At 43.3% G+C, this 23059-nt stretch overlaps 1 protein-coding gene across 3 annotated transcripts in view; it reads left to right on the top strand.

The window, feature by feature from the left end:
* PRKAR2B (protein kinase cAMP-dependent type II regulatory subunit beta) overlaps positions 1-23059 on the top strand; it is a 173677-nt gene that overhangs the window by 47882 nt on the left and 102736 nt on the right. For all 3 annotated transcript variants that reach the window (XM_039516878.1, XM_039516869.1, XM_039516887.1), the window contains exon 2: positions 19092-19127. In XM_039516878.1, coding sequence (XP_039372812.1) covers positions 19092-19127 — 36 coding nt within the window. The remainder of the gene's footprint in view (positions 1-19091; positions 19128-23059) is intronic.

The following is a 23059-nucleotide window of genomic DNA, read 5'->3' as shown; positions in this document are numbered from 1 at the left end:
ATAAAAAATGTAAGCTTAAAGAACAAGAATAGAATCATCATCATCATCATCATGGTAAATCCCATCCCAAAGGGATGTATCCTCTTGGCAGATCAAGTGCCACCTGGATCAATCTCTGGGTAAGTCCTTAAGATGATCTGGCTGAATATTTAGTTTCTGTCCATCACTGGCAATCTTATCATGCCACCAAACCTTTTGCCACCCACATGATCACTGGCTGTGTAGCAGCATTCCTTGGTGTACATACTTTCGTATTCCATTTTAATAATATGTCCATACCAAGAAAGCCACCACATGACTGGCTGCTGTAGCATTCCTTGGTGTACATACTTTCGTATTCCATTTTAATAATATGTCCATACCAAGAAAGCCACCAGAACTGAACCAGTGCTAATGGAGATATTTAGTGGGTTCAACTTAGAATATCTTCATTTTTGATCTTGTCCTGCCACTTAATGTGGAACAGCTGACAAAGATGACAAGAATTGATAATATCAATCTTGTTTTTCACACTCCATCCCCTGCCCCACTTTTTTTTTTATAAAGTTAATATAATATAACTGTGGTTCTGTAGGTCAGCAGCTTTGTGGCAAGCTTGACATCACATTGTCCACGCAGTTTCACCATCCTCGTGCCCCCCCCTTCTTTTATACACATATACAATATAATAACTGTGGTTCTCTGTCAGTCAGCAGTGGTGGCAGCTTGACACACACATTGTCACGAGAGGCTGCTGAAGGGCCTGAAACATGACCACAGCTTCTGATATCTGAATGTCCACATCTTTTGAGCATCCTCCAGCGCTGTCTTTGAAACTGCCCTGATATTTGAGAGTGGCTCCCTGTTCAGTGTCCTGCCATTTGGTTGTAATCTGGAGTTGGAGACTGTTTGATGATTTTAATCAAAAATGTAATCTTAAAGAACAGGAACAGAATGATAGAGAGGTAAAGTTGGTGAGGTGTACTTATGAAATTTAAGGGATATATTTTATATTTGTAATATTACTGTGTAGACTGGTCAGACTCACCCCTGCGGCGCCTCCTGCTGGTGACTCCGGGAATTAGCTCAGTCCAGTGTTCGGAGCGCCCTCTGCAGGCTGGTGATCCACCTGTCCTCAGGTCTCCCGTGTCCCTCCCTGGACCTGGTGCCCTTTTATTGGGGTGCTGCCCCCTGGCAGTAACCCCTTTCTCTCTGGGTTTCCCCTCCTTGGGGAACCCCCACCCTCTAGCCCCACCTTGCCTCAGTATTGGCTACTGCCAGTCATTGTCTAGCCCCGCACTCTGGGGCAGACTGCAGTATCAGCCACTCATCACAGGCAAAGGGGTTTGGACCTGCTGCCTCTGCCTACCCGTGGGCTGCCCCTTTGCAACCCCAGTACCCAGTTGGCCTTACCCTAGGCCTGCAGCCTGGGGGGTTTCCAGGCCAGAGCTCCCCAGCTCCTCTTGCCTTCCCCCAGCCCTGCTCCTCCTTAGGTACCCAGGTATACTCCCTAGCAGCCAGGCCTTTCTCCCTCTAAAGGCAGAGAGAGACTGTCTGTCCTCTTGCTTCCCTGGCCTTTTATAGGGGCCAGCTGTGCCTGATTGGGGCATGGCCCAGCTGCAGCCACCTCCCAATCAGCCCAGCTTTTAGAGCCACCGCTCTCTAGCCCTGCCAGGCCACTTTTAAACCCCTCAGGGCAGGAGCAGGGGTCCACCCTGCTACATACTGCTATAGGTTCTAAGTATCAGAGGGGTAGCCGTGTTAGTCTGTATCCACAAAAACAACAAGGAGTCCGGTGGCATCTTAAATACAGATTTATTTGGGCATAAACTTTCATGGGTAAAAAACCTCACTTCTTCAGATGCATAGAGTGAAAATTACAGATACAGGCATAAATATACTGGCACATGAAGAGAAGGGAGTTACCTTACAAGCAGAGAACCAGTATTAACAAGGCCAATTCAGTCAGGGTGGATGTGGTCCACTCCCAATAATTGATGAGGAGGTGTCAATACCCAGAGAGGGAAAACTGCTTTTGTAGTGAGCCAGCCACTCCCAGTCCCTATTCAAGCCTAAATTAATGGTGTTAAGTTTGCAAATGAATTGTAGCTCTGCAGTTTCTCTTTGAAGTCTGTTTTTGAAGGTTTTTTTGTTGAAGGATGGCTACTTTTAAATCTGTTATTGAATGCCAGGGAGACTGAAGTGTTATGTTGTATGTTTTCATTTCTCATGTCATGTATGTATTTTTATATTCCTCTTATGTGTTATGCCATTCTATATTCTTATGAGTGTAGAGACTGGTATGGCACATATCACATTGGTCACATTGCATGCATTGATGGTGAATGATGGGTGTGTGGTGTATGATGTGTGGATGGTGTGATGATGGTGTGGCTGATGTGGTGATGGGACATGATGTAGGGAGATGGGTTGACACAGTAGGGTGGGGGGGGGTGGTTGTGGATTGGTTGGTGTGTAGTGTGTGGTGTAGTGTGTGGGTGGTGTTTGCTGTCTGTGTGGGAGCTGGGTTGGGGGCTGTCTGTCCTGCCTCTGTGAGGCTCTGAGAGAGGTCTGTGGATAGGAGAGGAGTCGTTGTTGATGAGGATGGTGTGTAGATATGTTTGATGGGGCTGGCTGTGTGTGATGGCCTTGTGTGTTCTGTTTCCTTGTTTGTTGCCCTGTTAGCAGATGACTTCTGGGCACCCATCTTCTTCTCCCATCTGGTTCTGTCAACTGGTTTCAGTGGGTATGGGTATTTTTTTTATTGTCTTTGTAGGTGTCTTGATCTGTGTCTTGGATTGTCTTGTCTGAGGTTGTGGTAGTTGTATCTTAGCTAGAGGCTGTAGTGTGTGATATGTGTGATGTGGTGTGGATGGAAGCTGAGGCAGTATGTGGTATGTCAGGTTAGTATAGGGGGTGGGGGTAGGGTGTTGTTGTGTGTGCATTGACTGCTGTGGTGTGCAGAAGTGGATCTCTGGTGTGGACTGTCCAGGCTGATGTTGATGGTGGATGTGGTGGTGATGATTGAAAGGTGGAAATTCTTCAAGGACCTCCTTCCCATGGGTCCATCCATATGATGAATGAGATCAATGTCATCGCAAGTAGAGGGAGAGAGGGGGGAGGAGATGAGCTGAGCGCTGTTCTAAGTCAGCCATAAAATTGTTGGCATACTGTGGGGCCATGCGGATACCCATAGCAGTGCTGCTGACTTGAAGGTATAAGTTGTCCCCAAATCTGAAATGGTTGTTGGTGAGGACAAATTCACAAAGCTCAGCCACCAGGTGTGCCGTGGCCTCATCAGGGATACTGTTCCGACAGCTTGTAGTTCATCCTTGTGTAGAATATTGGTGTAAAGAGCTTCCACATCCAATTTGGCCAGGATGGTGTTTTCAGATCATCATTCATCATCAGTTTGAAGATCAAGGAAGGTGTGTGGTGTCGAAGAGTCTCAAGATGGTTAGGAGTAGGGTAGGGAGAGGAGGAGAGAGTCCAAATAGCCAGATAATCTGTAGAGTTAAGATGAGATGATGAGATGATGATGCCATGATTTGATTTTTTATGAAATCTTGGATATAGATAGAATAATACTGGTGGGGGGGGGGGGTGTTGTGTAGTGTTGTTTGTTCCCATGCTATAGCAGGGAGTTTCTTGAGCAGATGGTGTAGTTTCTTTTGGTACTCCTCAGTGGGATTGGAGGATAGTGGCCTGTAGAATGTGGTGTTGCAGAGTTGCCTGGCAGCCTCCTGTTCATAATCCAACCTACTCATGATGACTACAGCCCCTCCTTTGTCAGCCCGTTTAATTATAATGTCAGAGTTGTTTCTGAGGCTGTGGATGGTGTTGTGTTCTGTACGGCTGAGATTATGGGGCAAGTGATGCTGCAAGTGGGGTTTTTTACCCATGAAAGCTTATGCCCAAATAAATCTGTTAGTCTTTGCCCACCGGACATTTTTTTTTTGTGTCTCACCCCCCCCATCACTACCCATAACCCCTCACTCAGTCTCCTGGACACTCAATAGCAGATTTAAAAGTAGCCATCCTCAACAAAACAAAAAAAAAAAAAAAGACTTCAAAGAGAAAACTGCAGAGCTACAATTCATTTGCAAACTAACACATTTAATTAGGCTTGAATAGGACTGGGACTGCTGCTGGCTGGCTCAAAAAAGTTTTCCCTCTCTTGGCATTGACACCTTCTCATCAGTTATTGGGAGTGGACCACATCCACCCTGACTGAATTGGCCTTGTCAATACTGGTTCTCCGCTTGTAAGGTAACTCCCTTCTCTTCATGTGCCAGTATATTTATGCCTGTATCTGAAATTTTAACTCCATGCATCTGAAGAAGTGGGGTTTTTTTTACCCACGAAAGCTTATGCCCAAATAAATCTGTTAGTCTTTAAGGTGCCACCGGACTCCTCACGGCTATAGTTTGTTTCCTGGACTTATGAAGTGTATACATTTAGAAAGCCATGCCATAACTAAAAAGGAAGACATTTGGTTTTGTTTTAAAGGTTGTTTTTTTTTATTCACTTGATTTCCCTTCCTGTCTCCATGTTCTGCTGTTTGTTGTCAGAGCCATCATAGTTCCTCACGGGGAAGACAGAAAGCAGCTCCCTTTAGACCTAACTATTCCCACGATTGTCACAGAGTTGTTCTTTTTATACAGGCTGTCATTGAATGCAACAGCCAGAATCTGATAACTAAAGGGAAGAAAAGCCCTTTACAGTGAAGTGACTTCTTAAAATTTTATTTCATATGAAGATCCGTATTGGAGTCTTGTAGCTTTTTTGTGTTAAACAGCATTTTTACTATAGCAGCTAGATTCTATAATCGTCCTAGATGTGTGGGTTTCTTGAGATAGTTTAGTAGATTCTAAGGCCAGGAGGGATAATCTAATCTCACCTCCTGTATAACACAGGCCATATTTCACCCAGTTACCTCCATATTGAGCCAAAGAACTTCTGTTTACCTAACACGTATTTTCCAGAGAAGCATCCAATTCTGATTTTGATTTTTTTCTGATTAGTTTAGCTCATCCTAATTGTTAATCTGTTTTTATGAGAATTAGAAGACAAGCTGGTGTTAAATCGTATAATGTAAGAATTGTGATCAATATAACTCAGTAGCTTTTCTGAAGGTTTGTGGAGCTCTGAGAAGTGAGCTGGGCTTGGAAACATAAAAGGTGGAGCCTTAAGCACAACTAAGCCCCTTCTAAAAGTCTGGCTTCATTCTTGTTAATATGGAGTGAATTATCATGATGTAGTGAAAAAACTTGAGTAACTATTTTTAAGTCAGTGGATTTAAACCAGTGTAAAATCATGTAATGAGATCAGAAGCAGGTTCCTAAACTCTGGCTCTATTAAATGCACCGACCCCATTGAAATTGATGGGAATTTTGCCATTACTTCACTGCTTGAGTATTACACTAAAATATGTGAATTTGAGCTGATGTTGTTGTATACATAAATAGTGCCTTCCATCCATAGATCTCACACCAATTTATAAATATTAAGCCCCTCAACACCCATGAAAGGAAGGTATACAGTATTCCCATTTCACAAACAGAGACAGATTTGAGGGATCTAGAAATGTAAATGCTAATCTTTTAGTTTTCATTTAAAACAAAAAAACACCCCCAAAAGGTTTTTTATTTAAAGTGTTCTAGCGCAGGGGTCGGCAACCTATGGCACGTGAACCCAGGCCGGCAGCGAGCTGAGCGGGGCCGGCGGTTGGGACCCCGGCAGGCAGTAGCGTGCCATTAAAAATCCGGCCCGGCTCGGCCCGGCCCGCTCTTCTCTGCCCCTCCCGCCGGCATTTGCACATGCTTTCCTGACCTTCGTCACTTCCGGCGGGAGGTTGTGTTTCTGGGTTAGTGTGTCCATACTGCTACCTGCTGTCCGCGGAGTCTAAGCGGCCCCTCCGGCAGGGGCAGGAAGAGGGACCCGGCCCCACAGGAGTTGCAGCGTCTGTGAGGCCTGTAAGTGGGGAAGGGTCCTGGGTCCCAGCTGTGCCATGTGCCCACCCACCCACCCCGAGCACGGCCGGCCCTGCTCCCTGGACTCAGGCAGGCTGCCCAGGGGCTGGAGTCCCGGTGCTGGGATGATCTCAGCTCTGTACTGGGGCAGGCTGTGTCCCACAGCCTGAACCCAAGCCCGGGGGCTGTGGCTCGCCGACTGCTGGACCCTGGCAACAGCTGGGTCATGCCTCTTTCCCCACCCCAGGTCACTGGACCCTGCTCCCCTCCGGCATTGAGGGCAGAACCCAGGAGTCCAGAGCCCTAGTCTCTGTCTGCCCTCCACCCCCTCGAATGACTAGAGCCCAGCTGGAAAGCTAGGAATCCAGAGTCCTTGCTCCCAGCACTCCTCCCCCGAGCATCAGACACCAGCCCCTTCCCGGAGCCCAGGAGTCCCAACTCGTTTCCCGGCCTAACCCCCCCCAACACACCAAGTCCCTGCCCTGACCCCTGCACCCCTTCACACACCCAGGCCTCTGCCCTGACCCCTGCACCCCCCATGGCCCCAGCCCTGACTCCAGCACCCCCACACATACCCAGCCCCCCCACATCCCATGCCCTGACTCCTGCACCCCCTCACATGCCCCAGCCCTCTGCCCTGACTCCTGCACACGCCACCAGCCCCTTGCCCTGACTCCTGCACCCCCACACATACCCAGCCCTCATACACCCCATGCCCTGACTCTTGCACCCCCCACATACCCACCCCGAACCTGAGCACCAAACGGAAGCTCCTGCACCCACCCGCCACATTCCCACCTGCACCCCTCACACCAAATGGGAGCTGCCCAGGTAAGCACTCCACTCCCAAACCTTCTGCCCCAACCCTGAGCCCCCTCCTTCATTCTAGCTACGGCCAGACCCTACACCCCGACCCCAGCCTGCTCCTTCACCCCAAGCCCTGTGCTCAGTGCACTCCCACCCTCAGCTCAGTGCAGAGAGAGAGGAAGAGAACCGGGGAGAAGGTAGGTACCCATTCTATGTGGGCAGGTCCGGGACCCCAGACCCTCAGCTGACTGAGCGGCAGTGGTCTGAGCTGCTCAGCCCACTGCCAGTCTGGGGTCCCGGCCGCCAGCCCCACTCAGCCCACTGCTGGCCCCAGGTTCTGGCTGCTGGCCCCTTGCCAGCTGAGGTCCCGGCTGCTGGTCCCACTCAGTCTGCTGCCAGCCTAGGTGAACGGAATCCCAGGCCGGCAGTGGACTGAGCGGGCCAGCAGCGTAAGATCAGCATTTTAATTTAATTTTAAATGAAGCTTCTTAAACATTTTTTAAACCCTTGTTTACTTTACATATGACAATAGTTTAGTTATATAATATAGACAGAGAGAGACCTTCTAAAAAACGTTAAAATGTATTACTGGCACGCAAAACCTTAAATTAGAGTGAATAAATGAAGACTCGGCACACCACTTCTGAAATGTTGCCGACCCCTCTTCTAGCGCTTTGTTTTTTGAAGATATTCTTGGAACTGATTAGCTGAGATTGGAAGTTTTGCCTCTTGACTGTTTCAAAACATCTTGGGTTATTCACTGTTCTCACCCAGGGCAGTCACCAAGAGAGGCATTTTGAGTTCATTAGATTAATAGTCACTAGTTCATTAACTTTTTTTGAGGACTCCAGACCAGTTCATGTGTTTGTGTGGTTATTAACTGGCTACCTCAGCTGCCACTAATGGCAGTAGCATCACTCTCAGCCAGTTGTCTGCTGCAAACTTGTCCCTTTTGATCAATTAAATTGAGGGGACCACAATGAGGGGCAGCTCAATAGTATAAGAACTAGTGAACTATATATAGGACTGGGAGCAAGGGATTCCTTCATCCTCTTATGATCTCTGACACTGACTTTCTGTAAAAAATCATTTAATTTTTTCCCCTTGGTTTCCCCTTCAGTACAATGATTATCTCACAGGGGTGTTGTGATAACTAGTTGATGTTCATAAAGGGGTATGTAAGTGTTAAAATATAAAGAAGGGTACGGTATTGATAATCCTGGTTGGTTCATTGGGTGGTGGAAATGTTTTTACTTATTTTATATAATTTACAGTTGTTTTTACAGTACATGATCCCACAGTTATGGACGGATAGATACATATTTAAGTTTAGCCTCATTTTCATCATTCCTATGGTACCAAATGTATCTGTGTACTTATTTTCATTTTTATCACCAAAATACATTTTAAAAAATTCTGTAGCTGTGCACAGTTGTCTGAACTGGGTTTTTCCAAGTGTGAACTTTGTATACAGGCAGATTTATTTCCACGGTTTGAAACATACAACCATTATGTTGTTTAACAAGAAAATGGTGTCCTTCAAAGCACAGTGCACTGTAAGCCAGACTGTCACATATACTGCATAGGAATTGATTTATTTCATAATTTAAAGTGAGAGACTTCAATAAAAACATGGTGCTGACAGCAAAATCTGCCTCTTTCCTGTCCTTTGCAGATGGTGTTCCTCTGTGAAAACTTACAACATATTTTCGTTGGAGTAAAGCAGAATCTGAAAAGTCACATTAGTATTTAAATGACATCATGCACTTAAATGAAATCCTCCTCTAATTGAAATATAATGTGCAGTTGTGGTAAGGAATTCAATCTGTTAATCAACAGGGAACATCAAGTGGCACTAAAAGCAAACTGGATGTATTTGCCTCCCAGGTTGCTCCTTTTGGAGAAAACTCATTAACCATTTTACAAACCTATGTTCGACCCCTTTTTATAATTATGCAGAACTCAATATACTATTTTGCTATTGCAAATCAATAAATATGCAGCGTTTTCAAGCGGTTTTTGGTGTACAGTCAATTTGAGCATATCTTAGGGCAATATCATTAGAACTGTTTGATAGAACCAAGGATGTGTCCTTACTGAGTTTGGTTTCAGATCAGGTATTATATTGGTAGTACAACTGTCTCCGCAAAGTTCCTCTCCCTGACCTGGTGAAACTCTTTTAGTAATGTCAGGGGACACTATTTTATGTCTTCTTAGCAGAAGGATGTCAGTTAGGTTTCAAATGTTTTTGTGATATGAAATTGATTTCACATACTGCAGCTACCCAAACAGTCATTAGATGATGGTTACTTTGGTGACTGAAATGGATTTGAACTGATAACTCTAGAGGCAAAAGGAACCAGATTCCATTTACAGATACTTTTTATAGATACTATATTTTTAATCAGTAATGATCTGAAGTATATCACCTATAATTGCATTAGCATTTGGGTACATAAGAACATAAGAATGGCCATATTGGGTCAGACCAAAGGTCCAGCCAGCTCAGTATCCTGTCTACCGACAGTGGCCAAGGCCAGGTGCCCCAGAGGGAGTGAACCTAACAGGTAATAATCACGTGATCTCTCTCCTGCCATCCATCTCCATGCTCAGACAGACAGAGGCTAGGGACACCATTCCTTACCCATCCTGGCTAATACCTATTAATGGACTTAACCTCCATGAATTTATCTAGTTCTCTTTTAAACCCTGTTATAGTCCTAGACTTCACAATCAACTCAGGCAAGGAGTTCCACAGGTTGGCTGTGCGCTGTGTGAAGAAGTTCCTTTTATTTGTTTTAAACCTGCTGCCCATTGATTTGATTTGGCGGCCCCTAGTTCTTATATTATGGGAACAAGTAAATAACTTTTCCTTATTCACTTTCTCCACACCGCTCATGATTTTATATACCTCTCTCAGATTCCCCGTTAGTCTCCTCTTTTCCAGGCTGAAAAGTCCTAGCCTCTTTAATTTCTCCTCATATGGGACCCGTTCCAAACCCCTAATCATTTTAGTTGCCCTTCTCTGAACCTTTTCCAATGCCAGTATATCTTTTTTGAGATGAGGAGACCACATCTGTATGCAGTATCCATGATATGGGCGTACCATGGATTTATATAAGGGCAATAAGATATTCTCTGTCTTATTCTCTATCCCTTTTTGAATGATTCCTAAAATCCTGTTTGCCTTTTTGACTGCCGCTGCACACTGTATGGACGTCTTCAGAAAACTATCCACGATGACTCAAAGATCTCTTTCCTGATTAGTTATTGCTAAATTAGTCCCCATCATATTGTATGTATAGTTGGGGTTATTTTTTCCAATGTGCATTACTTTACATTTATCCACATTAAATTTAATTTGCCATTTTGTTGCCCAATCACTTAGTTCTGTGAGATCTTTTTGAAGTTCTTCACAATCTGCTTTGGTCTTAACTACCTTGAGCAGTTTAGTATCCTCTGCAAACTTTGCCACCTCACTTTTTACCCCTTTCTCCAGATCATTTATGAATAAGTTGAGTAGGATTGGTCCTAGGACACACCCTTGGGGAACACCACTAGTTACCCCTCTCCATTCTGAAAATTTACCATTTATTCTTACCCTTTGTTTTAACTAGTTCTCAGTCCATGAAAGGATCTTCCCTCTTATCCCATGACAACAAAATGTATGTAAGAGCCTTTGGTGAGGGACCTTGTCAAAGGCTTTCTGGAAATCTAAGTACACTATGTCCACTGGATCCCCCTTGTCCACATGTTTGTTGACCCCTTCAAAGAAATCATCCGAAGAAGTGGGTATTCACCCACGAAAGCTCATGCTGCAAAACATCTGTTAGTCTATAAGGTGCCACAGGATTCTTTGCTGCTTCTACAGAACCAGACTAACACGGCTACCCCTCTGATACTCTAATAGATTAGTAAGACATGATTTTCCCCCGAAGAAATGAAGGAGACACAATACAAGCTGCTGGACCTCCTACATATCTCAACATCAGCTCATATTGCGCTCCCCGTCAATGAGGCCTTGTTCAACCCAGCAAAACCCATATAACAGACACCAGCCACAATACCTCTCACATGTAAGAGAGCAGATAAAAAATATGTTCCTTCTAAAGATGTGGATTTTTTATTTTCTTACCAATCTTCAAATTCCCTTGATGTTGACACTGCAAATGAACATGGCAGACAGCACCACACTAAATCGACACCCTATGACAAGGACTGGAAACAACTGAATTTATTTGAAGGAAAGTAATATTCGTCAGTGACCCTACAATTTAGGATCACTAATTATCAAGCCGTTATGGCAAAATACAATCATATCAACTACCTTAAGTTAAATGCCTTCATTGAACATCTCTTAACTGATCAAACAATAGTTTCAGTCGATCATTCCTGAGGGTCAGCTCCTTGTGAGAACATTGTTGCAGGCCTCTCTGGATGCTGCTGATAGCAGCTGCTCGCTCCATCTCAACAGCAATTGTCATGCAAAGAACCTCATGACTTCTCCTTTCTGGCTTTCAAAAGGATGTATGATCCACTGTGGAAGACCTTCCATTTGAAGGATCTAAGTTGGTTTTTAAAAAATGGACAAATCTCTCCACACATTAAAAGATTCTAGAGCCACGTTGCATTCCCTGGGAATTTACACACCTACTCAAAAAAGAAGATATAGTAAGTCATGGATGGCACAGAGATCCCAGAGCCATTATGAATCTCAACAGAAAGGACAACTACTACAGAAGTGAAGACCAGCTGCCCCACAATCTTCAGAATCACAGCCATTTACATCTAAACACCAATTTTGATGTATTGGTCAAGGCCTCGAGTTACCATCCTCAGTTTTATTTGCTGCAATGACCCAAACATCTCCACCCCTTCAGCGACCACCTTACAATTTCTTGTCAAAACTGGGAGTGTATAACCACAGACAAGTGGGTACTGGAGATCATTTCCATGGAATATTTGATCCATTTTACCTTCCTCCCGCCTACTTACCTTCCCTCACTAACCTCCTTCAGGGATCCTTCTTGCGAGCACCTTTTACGTGAGAAAACAAACTAACTATCTTCTGAACCTAGGTGCTATAGAATCAATTCCCACTTAACACAGAGGGAAGGGCTTTTATTCCAAATACTTTCTGATACCAAAAAAGAATGGTGGTTGAAGATCCATTCTGGACCTAAGGTCACTCAATAGATTCGGAAAGATACATTTCAGGATGGGCAGCAATAATCACATCTCTGAACCAGGGAGACTGGTTTTCATCCCTTGACCTAAACGATACGTAGTTTCATATCACAATCCACCCATTGCACAGGCAGTTTCTAAGATGCAGTCTGGGTCAAGAACATTTTCAATACAAAGTGCTCATATTTGGTCTATCGCAGGGATTGGCAACCTTTGCCACGCGGCCCGTCAGGGAAATCTGCGGGTGGGATGGAATGGTTTGTTTACCTGCAGCGTCTGCAGATTCGGCTGATCGCAGCTCCCACTGGCCACGGTTCGCCATTCCAGGCCAATGGGGGCTGCAGGAAGTGGTGGCCGGGACATCCCTCGGCCCACGCCACTTCCCACAGTCCCCATTGGCCTGGAATGGCAAACCGCGGCCAGTGGGAGCTGCCATCAGCTGAACCTGCAGATGCTGCAGGTAAACAAATCATCCCGGCCCGCCAGCGGATTTTCCTGTTGGGCCGTGTGCCAAAGGTTGCTGATCCCTGGTCTATCATCTGCACCCAGTGTGTTCTTGAAAGTCCCTGCTGTGGTAGCAGCACACCTTTGCAAACGAGGAATTATGATACCCCCGTATCTAGATGATTGCCTGCTCAAAGCGCTTTCTTTCAATGATGCTGTGAGTCCCATACAAAAACTATGGATGTATTCCTACAGTCAGGGCTACAACTAAACGTCCAGAAATCCACTTTACCTAGATGCGGTAGAAGCCAAAGCCTTTCCTCCTATCGCACAGCTTCAGCATCTTAACCAACTTAATCTTGACAGTTCAGCCCAGCCCTTAGACTTTGGACAGAAACGGTCTTCAACTATTGGGGCACATTGTGGGAGGCACCTTTGTAATAACTCATGTGAAATGCCACATGCGTTGCCTTCAAGGCTGGCTCAGAACGGTATATGTTCCAAGCAGACATAGTTTAAATAAACTTCTATTGATGCCCTTGATGGTCAAAAACTCGCTTGGCTGGTGGAAAGATTCTCACAATATCTGCACTGGGGCTCCCTTCACTCAACCACTCCCATCATTAATACGGATGACAGGTGCATACCTATTGGGATCGGGAGCTCACCTGGACACCCACACCATCCAAGGTAAAATGGTCCCCTTTTGAATCCACACTGCATATCAACTTACTAGATCTCAAAGAACTCAGGAATGCCTGCTTACCTTTCCTACCACTGATCAGAGGCAAGCATATAAAGATTGTGACAGACAATTTCTCTTGTATATTTTACATAAATTGCCAGGGAGGAGCAAGATCACTTTCCCTTTGTTCTGAGGCAGAGGAACTCTTGAATTGGTGCATTCGTCACCACATCAACATCTCAGCAGCCTACCTCCCAGGCATACAGAACATTACAGCGGATACTCTTAGCAGAAATTTTTCCCGTGATCACAAATGGGAAATAGATCCCTCCATCGTTTACAACCTATTTATACACTGGGGAGTCCCAAATATAGACTTATTCGCCCGAAGCCACAGCTAGAAACAAGAAATGCTACTAATTCTGCTCCAGGGCTGGTCTGGGTCACCATTTTCTTGGAGATGTCTTTCTCCTCCACTGGAACAGAAGTCTCTTGTATGCTGTCATAAACATACGACGAAGTGGGTATTCACCCACGAAAGCTCATGCTCCAATACATCTGTTAGTCTATAAGGTGCCACAGGACTCTTTGCTGCTTGTACAGATCCAGACTAACACGGCTACCCCTCTGATACTTGCCATACAGCTAAGGGTAGCATAAAATCCCTCCTTTACCTGTAAAGGGTTAAGAAGCTCAAATAACCTGGTTGGCACCTGACCAAAAGGACCAATGAGGGGAGAAGATACTTTCAAATCTGTGGGGGAAGGTTTTTGTTTTCTCTCTCTTTGTTGTTCTCTCCGGGTTAGCGAGGAACCAGGGCAGGGAAAATACATCTCCTAAAGCCGTATCTGAACTAAGCATCTAAGATTACAAATTATAAGTAATAGGAAGGAAATGTGTTAGATTATCTTTTGTTTTAGCCTGTGAATTTTCCCTATGCTAAGAGGAAGGTTTATTCCTGTTTTTTTGTAACTTTAAAGTTTTGCCTAGAGGGGACTCCTCTGTGTTTTGAATCTTACTATCCTCTAAAATTACCTTCCATCCTGATTTTACAGAGGTGGTTTTTTTTACTGTTTTCCTTTATAAGAAAGTTATGTTTTTAAGAATCTGACTGGGTTTTTAGTGTCCTAAAAACCCAAGGGTCTGGTCTGTGCTCACCTTGGTTACCTATTTAGTTGGTATATTATTCTCAAGCCTCTCCAGGAAAGGGCGTGAAGGGGCTAAGGGGGGATATTTTGGGGAAACAGGAACTCTAAGTGGTCCTTTTCCTGAATCTTTGTCTAACTCACTTGGTGGTGGCAGCATACTGTCCAAGGGCAAGGAAGAATTTGTGCCTTGGGGAAGTTTTTAACCTAAGCTGGTAGAATTAAGCTTAGGGGGTCTTTCATGTGGGTCCCCACATCTGTACCCTAGAGTTTAGAGTGGGGAAGGAACCCTGACATATCCATTCCCACCAATTCCTCTAATATCCAAGGTTCAGCTCAAGATAAGAAAAGAAAGGGCCAGGTTATTCTTAAAGTTTCACTATGGCAAGACAGACATGGTTTCCATATCTTCTTCAATTGGTGATTTGCATGAGGGAGCTTGTGAAAGGCTTTCTTGAAATCTAAGTACACTATGTCCACTGGATCCTCCTTGTCCACATATTTGTTGACCCCTTCAAAGAACTCTAATAGATTAGTAAGACATGATTTCCCTTTACAGAAACCATGTTTACTTTTGCCCAACAATTTATGTTCTTCTATGTGTCTGACAATTTTATTCTTTACTATTCTTCCAACTAATTTGCCCGGTACTGATGTTAGACTTACCGGTCTGTAATTGCCAGGATCACCTCTAGAGTCCTTTTTAAATATTGGTGTTACATTAGCTATCTTCCAGTCATTGGGTACAGAAGCTGATTTAAAGGACAGGTTACAAACCATAGTTAATAGTTCCGCAGTTTCACATTTGAGTTCTTTCAGAACTCTTGGGTGAATGCCATCTGGCCCCGGTGACTTGTTACTGTTAAGTTTATCATTTAATTCCAAAACTTCCTCTAGTGACACTTCAGTCTGTGACAATTCCTCAGGTTTGTCATCTACAAAGGATGGCTCGGGTTTGGGAATCTCCCTAACATCCTCAGCCGTCAAGACTGAAGCAAAGAATTCATTTAGTTTCTTTAGGGTAATGCTTCTGCCAGGTGGAGTTGGCAGCGACAAATGCTGGATCCAATATCTAAGGGTTCCTTTTTAATAAAACAACACTGAACTGGCTCGAGCCCCTACCCATTAACCTGGGAAAATTACACACCACCCTGGGTGCCTCTAAGGGTAGGTCTACGCTACAAAATTAGGTTGATTTAATAGAAGTCGATTTTTTAGAAATCAATTTGATACAGTCGATTGTGTGTGTCCCCACTAAGCACATTAAGTTGGCGATGTGCGTCCACAGTACTGAGGCTAGCGTTGACTTCCGGAGTGTTGCACTGTGGTAGCTATCCGACAGTTCCCGCAGTGTCCGCTGCCCATTGGAATTCTGGGTTGAGCTGTCAATGGCTGATGGGGCAAAAACATTGTCGGAGGTCGTTCTGAGTACATGTTGTCAGGCCCCCCTCCCTCCATGAAAGCAACGGCAAAAAATCATTTCTTGCTTTTTTTCCTGGGTTACCCGTGCAGATGACATAGCATGGAGCATAGCATGGAGCCCGCTCAGCTCACTGTCACTGTATGTCTCCTGGGAGCTGCTGGCAGACGGAGTACTGCAGTGCTATGCAGCAACATCCCCTTGCCTTGCCTTGCAGATAGCAGATGGTGCAATACGACTGCTAACTGTCATCGTGGTACCATGGGTGCTCCTGGCCAACCTCAGTTAGGTTGGTTGGGGGCGCCTGGGCAGACATGGTTACTCCTGGCTGGCCTCGGTGAGGTCGGTCAGGGGCGCCTGGACTAAAATGGGAATGACTCCAGGTCATTCTCTTCTTTAAGTTTCATCTAATGGAGAGTCAGTCCTGCCTGGAATATCATGCCAGCTGGAGGCTTCTGCCTTAGGCTGCTCTCCCAGTCAGCAGCATCGCCTGGTCACACCTACCCCAGCCTACCCCTTGCTCCCATGGCTCATGAAGCCTGGACAGTAGTAAGGAGCAGTTCAACTATAGGCCGAGCAAATGCATAAGGGTGGTAGAATGTGCCTTTGGACATTTAAAAGCTCTCTGGCGCAGTTTACTGACTCGGTTAGACCTCAGCAACACTAATAGTCCCATCATTATTGCTGCTTGCTGTGTGCTCCACAATATCTGTGAGAGTAGGGGGGAGACGTTTATGGTGGGGTGGGGTGGGAGGTTGAGGCAAATCGCCTGGCCGCTGATTATGTGCAGCCAGACACCAGGGCAGTAAGAAGAGCACAGCAAGGCGCGCTGTGCATCAGAGAAGTTTTGAAACCAGTTTCATGACTGACCAGGCTACGGTGTGAAAGTTCTGTTTGTTTCTCCTTGATGAAAACCCGCCCCCTTGGTTCACTCTACTTTCCTGTAAGCCAACTGTCCTCCCTTCCCCATTTTGATCTCTGCTTGTGGAGGCAATAAAGTTATTGTTTCAAATTCATGCATTCTTTATTAATTCGTCACACAAATTGGGGGATAACTGCCAACGTAGCCCGGGAGGGGTGGGTTAGGAGGGACACACAGGGGTGGGGTAGTTGTAGGGGCACCTCCTAGACTGGCATGCAGCTCATCATAGAAGCGGCATGTCTGGGGCTCTAACCCGGAGTGGCCGTTTGCCTCTCTGGTTCTTTGGTAGGCTTGCCTGAGCTCCTTAAGTTTCACGTGGCACTGCTGCAGGTCCCTGATATAACCTCCGTCCTTGGAGATTTTTTCAAATATTCCGGCATTTCATCTTTTGGAATGGAGTTTGGATAGCACGGATTCGTCTCCCCATACAGCGATCAAATGCAGAACCTCCCATTTGGTCCATGCTGGAGCTCATTCAAAAGTTTGTGGGGCTTTTCCTGTCTACCTGGCCAAGCATCTGAGTTGAGAGTGCTGTCCCGAGCGGTCACAATGGAGTACTCTGGGATAGCTCCCGAAGGTCAATACCGTCGAATTGCATCCGCACTACCCCAAATTTGACCCAGCAGGATCAATTTCAGCGCTAATCCCCTCATCAGGGAGGAGTACAGAAATAGATTTTAAGAGCCCAGTGATGCCTGCCAAATCCATTACACCCAAGATGAGATTCACCCCTGCAAAAAGCAGTCATTATTTCATCCTCTGCCTCTGCCCCCCACAAATGTTTCTGCTGTTGTGGGGCTAGATTTAATATTTGCCAGTGGGAATGACTGAGAGAAGGCTCTGAGACTATGGATATTGTATACACCCCCACCTGTGCTGGTTGGTTCCTGACAAGCTGCTTTTCCTTGTAATGGAATTTTGGTCCCTTTGCATCACTGCAGTCTATGTTTATGTTTGCATCTCCTGGTATGCTTCTGGCTAGTAGGATCTTCCACTACCATCTGTGAATTTGAACCAGAATGTGTAACTCTGCTCTTGTTCCCTCTCATAACAAAGTTTGAGAGGCTGTTAGCAGCTTCATGGGATTCAGACTTTCCTATTTCTTAAGCAGTTCTTAGTTCTATATGCATATGTCTACATTCAAGAAATGCTATATAAGCCCAAATGAAAATAAGTGAAGAAAAAAATTCAATATTTTCTTCATTTAATGTTTATGCAGAATGATTGAGAGGGTTTTATACAGTTATAAATATTCCTTCTTATGTTGTTATTGTTATAAAAGTAGGTGACTCCCACACTTTAAAATACGTCATTCTGATTATCATCTTGGTCTCTCTTTCAGTTCTATTAAGATTTTAACAATTCATCTCTTAACCTGCTAGGGTTAGAGATAATTTACTATCATTTGAAATCAGATTCTAGTATGCATTTTGATGGTATAATATATAAAACATTGGTTTCTAGCTCTAGCAGTCCTTGAGTGTGCTGGTAACACTAGGCCTGTCAGGGTTAGAAACAAGCTGGGAATCTCTGTTTTCTCAGTGTGTACAGGGCACATTTATACGTAGTTTGTGAGTCACTGGTGCCTTGGAGCTACACATGGAGGGGTTTTTTTTGGCGTTTTTTGGCGTTGTTCTTGTCTTATGTGAACAGTTACTGACCTGTATAACTTTTGATTCCTCAAGTGCCATTTCAGGTTGGTCCTTTTTTATGCAAGAGTATCTTTAAGTTAACTGATATCTAGATCTGTACATTTTGTAAAAATAAAATAAAATAAAATCCACTCTATTAAATGTTTGCATCCAAGTTTGCATCATTTGTAGACGTTGGCTTCTTGCAGTCCTAGTTATTTAAGTAACTGATGCAAATATAAAATATTTCATAATGAGACATGGCAATAAATACATGCATATAGTAATGCTTAAAAAGAGAGTGAAAATGTTTTTTTAAATCTTAATTTCTTTAAATGTAAGTGATAACTGACCATAACACCTTTTGTGACTGGAGCTCATTCAAAAGTTTGTGGGGCTTTTCCTGTCTACCTGGCCAGGCATCTGAGTTGAGAGTGCTGTCCAGAGTGGTCACAATGGAGCACTCTGGGATAGCTCCCGGAGGTCAATACCATAGAATTGCAGCCGCACTACCCCTAATTTGACCCAGCAGGGTCGATTTCAGCACTAATCCCCTCATTGGGGAGGGATAGCTCAATGATTTGAGCATTGGCCTGCTAAACCCAGGGTTGTGAGCTCAATCCTTGAGGGGGCCAGTTAGGGATCTGGGGCAAAATTTGGTCCTGCTAGTGAAAGCAGGGGGCTGGACTCAATGACCTTTCAAGGTCCCTTCCAGTTCTAGGAGATTGGTATATCTCCTATTATATTATTTAGATTTAGAGGACAACTAGCATGTTTCTCTGAAAATCTACAGAGAATTTTTAAACAAAATAATACTATTTTTATACAGTGTTATTTTTTAAAGTTCTGTCTTTAAACCATTAATAAAATCTAATTATGTCTTTCTATTTTTCTTTTAGCTCCAGTGATAAACCGGTTCACTAGACGGGCATCAGGTAGGTTTGATAAAATTGCATGTTTTCATTGGCCTATATAACTATTGAAACATAATGATGATTATGGCTATTATGTTAAGTAATATTAATTATATGTGTTCACAGATAACTAACTTAAGTTTCTCTAAGTTAGTTATCTGGTTTGCTGAAAAAAAATACTGTATGTACAATGACTGTTGTTAAGACTTCAGGCATCCTGCAATTCCAGGGTCTCAGAATTTGCCATAGAATTCTCCCATTGTTACAGAATTGGTCAAGAATCTAAGCTTACTTTAAGAAAAAAGAAAGAAAGAAAGGGAAAAAAAAGAATGTTTCTGGTGGTGATGGGTGCAAAGAAAATATCAAAAGATTGTAAACCAGTGTCATTGCTCTGAGTTGGCCTGCAAACTTTGAGATGCAATATTGTCAAGCCTGAGCATTTAGAAATCATGAGTTGGCCCCCCCAAAATGATGACATTAAAAAAAATTACTTTTGGGTTATTTTTATTTGTTGTCTGGGTTCAGAGCCTTTGGGTTTCCTGTTTTCAAATGTTTCTCCACAGCCATGAAGGTGAGAAACTTAGCTTTCATTTAAAAAAAAAAAAAGGTGAATTGACAAGCTGACGCATTAAGAAAATCTCCAGTTATCATGAGACCTATAAAATTGTGAGCTGGCAACACTGAAAAGGTGAACTAGCTCCATTATCTCAGTGAGTTAAATTTGAAGCCTAAAGAAAACAACACTGACACTTTCCGCTAAGAACTATTTTACTGTTGATCATTTTAACCGAAACAGATAGTTTGGGAGTATGGGATAAGCACACTGACACACATGCTCCCTATCCTGCTTCCAAAACCTCTAGGTTCTTCCCTGGCAACTTCAGCTATGCTATGGTCAGCCCAAAAGTCTTTGCCATATTGAAAACTGAAATGTGGGAACGGCATAAAATAAATGCAAAGTCACATGCATGTATGTTTGCAGGACTGGTGCCTGTGGTAAGTGATACACACATTAAAGAAGGATAATGCATCACAAAACCTAGCTTATTTTATGTTTGCATTTGTAGTTTTAAATACGTGATAATATTTCATGTATTCCAATATTCTATATTTTATCAAGCTAATGAACTGTTAGCAAACAGGAGCATTCACTAAAAGTGAGGAAAGATATTTTTGGTGCTACCTGTAGTGTGTGACAGTTGGCAAGGGTATACTGTAACTTTTTTTATCAATAGTTGACTTTTTAATTAATGAAAGCTGACTAGCAAAGGAATGACAGCTTTGTATTTTAATAGATGGGTTCAATTCAATAGAAAAAAGTGAGTTAATATTGTAGAGGGAAAAAATCAGCAATTACTTTTATATTATAACATTGGGAGGAAAACAATGGTTCGGGACACTTTTTTTTCTGCATGCCTATATCTGAAAAACAACACTTTAAAAAACCAAACCAACTCTTGTGGGCCATTAATGCATAGTGTGCATTTGTCCATTATAAAGAGAGAAAATGAAGTTATGTCATTTAGAAAAGTGATAACTGACAAAAACAGCTTTTTCTCCTTCTTAAACAAATGTGACATTTAGTGCACTTGCATAGAAGCCTGTGAACGGATTAGACTGTAATGACTTCACAGGGCCCAGAATGGTCTATTGTGTTAATGATGTGTGCATTAACTGTCTCTAATATAATCCTGGGAGTTTTGACTAGGTAAGGAGTTGAGAAAAGAACTGCAAGGCTTCAAGAAAATTAGGCCCATTTAAAAAAAAAAAAAAAAAAAAAGCAGCAGCACTAGTAAGAATCCCTGTTACACCCCTATGTGGTTGTTTTACAGTAACATACGGTATATACCTACAATTTGCAGGACCAGCCTTATTATAATAATCATGGAGTAGTTATTTTTGAATCAAAAAAAGTCATGAAGGGTGATATTTCTTATTTTTATTCTTAAATGCTCACTGGTGATAGAATTGGTATAGCATATTTTTAAACGGTGTATTTGTAAAATATAAGGAGACATTGTATGAGGGCTGTTGCTGACATCCATACAGTTTACAAAGACATTTTAAAATAAGTGGAGTAATCTTGAAATGCAATTTTTTTTGTTGAGGCACCTTTTCGTACATTGTGATATTCAAGATGCTCTTGCAGATGGAAAAGCCATATGTTAATATTCCACCTACTGCAACTTCATAGAATTCAATAATTTTAAGTTGATTCATACTTTTAGGAAATGCTAGCCTGCCCAAGTGGGAAAAAATAATTATTTTTTAAAATATGGATTCCAATCACCTCGAGACATACTTTACCAGGACTAACTAATCTTAAGGTTCTGAACTCTGCAGGGTTAGTGACTTTTAAGTAAGTGCCACAGAAAAAAATCTACATCAGGCTTCTACTACTTCTTTTCAAAGTCTGGTACTCACCACTACAATGGACAAGTTGTTTGTGATGTTTCTATCATAATTATGAGATATTCCTTACTATTTTAGTAGACTGCATAAGTTTTAGTTCCTTTGCTTAGCAGAGCTAGAAATTAAACAGCCAGAGATTAATTGTTGAAGCACCTGCTGATAACAATATAAGGCATTTATTATTTAATAGCTGTTCCATTAGCATACTGTGAATATACTAATATGCTATCAGTGTTCCATTTGTTCATGGAGGGCAGGTATATAGGGGAAACAGGAAGATGTAATTGTTCCTGAATTTTAATACTTAAAACTCAGTGAGATAAATAATGTATCTCTGTGCATGTGCACATGCACACAGTGTGTGTATAAATGTGACATAGTGGAATGCTAGTATGACCTGGCTTAGTTATGTTGCACAATGATTTACATTCTAAAGCCTGCTTTAGGTTGTTCATCATAACTTTCTGAAATTTTCGCTTCTTGGGCTGGAATTTTCTATTCTTGGTCTCTGCCAGAAAGTGGATTATTTTAAGGTTCAAGAGGAAAGTGATTTAGCTGCTTTTTTTGAACAGGCAGAGAGTGAAAAATACATGTTTCCCATTCTCTCAAATTCTTGACTTTTTACAAAATGGCCCTACAACTGGAACATTTGGTTGGTATTTTTTATTACAATAGTGCCTAGTTACTGACCAAGAATGGACCCTCTTGTGCTGTGCACTGGATAAACAGAGTAACGGACAGTCCTGGCCTTGAAGAGCTAACAGTCTAAAAATAGACAAGACAGAGACGGTGGGGGAAAAGGATGGAACATACAAGTAGAGTGAGCAGTTTGATAGCAGTAAACATCATGCTACTTCCACCATTTTAAAAAAAAATAGTGGACTTGGGTTTTGTTAGGAGGGAATTAGAAGACAAAGATGAGGGAGTGGGGAATACTGAAAAGGGTAGAAGGACAAGGCAGGATTGAAGAGGGAGAAGGGGAGCAGGCAAGGAAGGTGAAATGAGGCTTTAAGGAAGGAAGCTAGAGGAAGTTGGAGTAGTCAGTCAATCAGCAAGGGGAGAGACTATCCAGAGCGAAAACTGTAGAAAGCTATTTGATAGTGTCATCAGTGTGTCTGTCCCTACTGCAAAAGCTCTGAGTGGTTGCATGTTTGCTCCTGCCACCTTCAATTTCATTGGTGCCCGGAGTTGGGTCTTACTCAGAATTTTTCTTTGCCAAACCCAAGTGACTTGTGAGGTGGGACGAGCAGTATGAGTCCAATGACCCTGAGGGGAGTCATCCCTGCACAGTTGTGGTCTAGGCTGCTGGGAAGAGGGGTAGTCCTGTCTGGTCCCTTTCTTGCTCTGTATCCCCTCAATGCTTCTGTGCCTGCTGAGGTTAATTCTGTGTCTGCTCTTGGAAGCTTCAATATCTTTGGACCCTGGGATTGTCTTCTCTTAGGAGATTTGAAATGTGAAATTTAGCATGGAAATAGCCCTCATTGAGGAGCAATATCTTTCCTTGTTATGGAGGTTTTGATTCATCTGGGTAGGAAACCTGG

The sequence above is a fragment of the Mauremys reevesii genome, linkage group 1 (genome assembly GCF_016161935.1).
Source record: "Mauremys reevesii isolate NIE-2019 linkage group 1, ASM1616193v1, whole genome shotgun sequence".
Taxonomy (NCBI): domain Eukaryota; kingdom Metazoa; phylum Chordata; order Testudines; family Geoemydidae; genus Mauremys; species Mauremys reevesii.
Note: the sequence above shows the minus strand (reverse complement) of the source record. Positions and strands in the feature narration are given on the sequence as shown.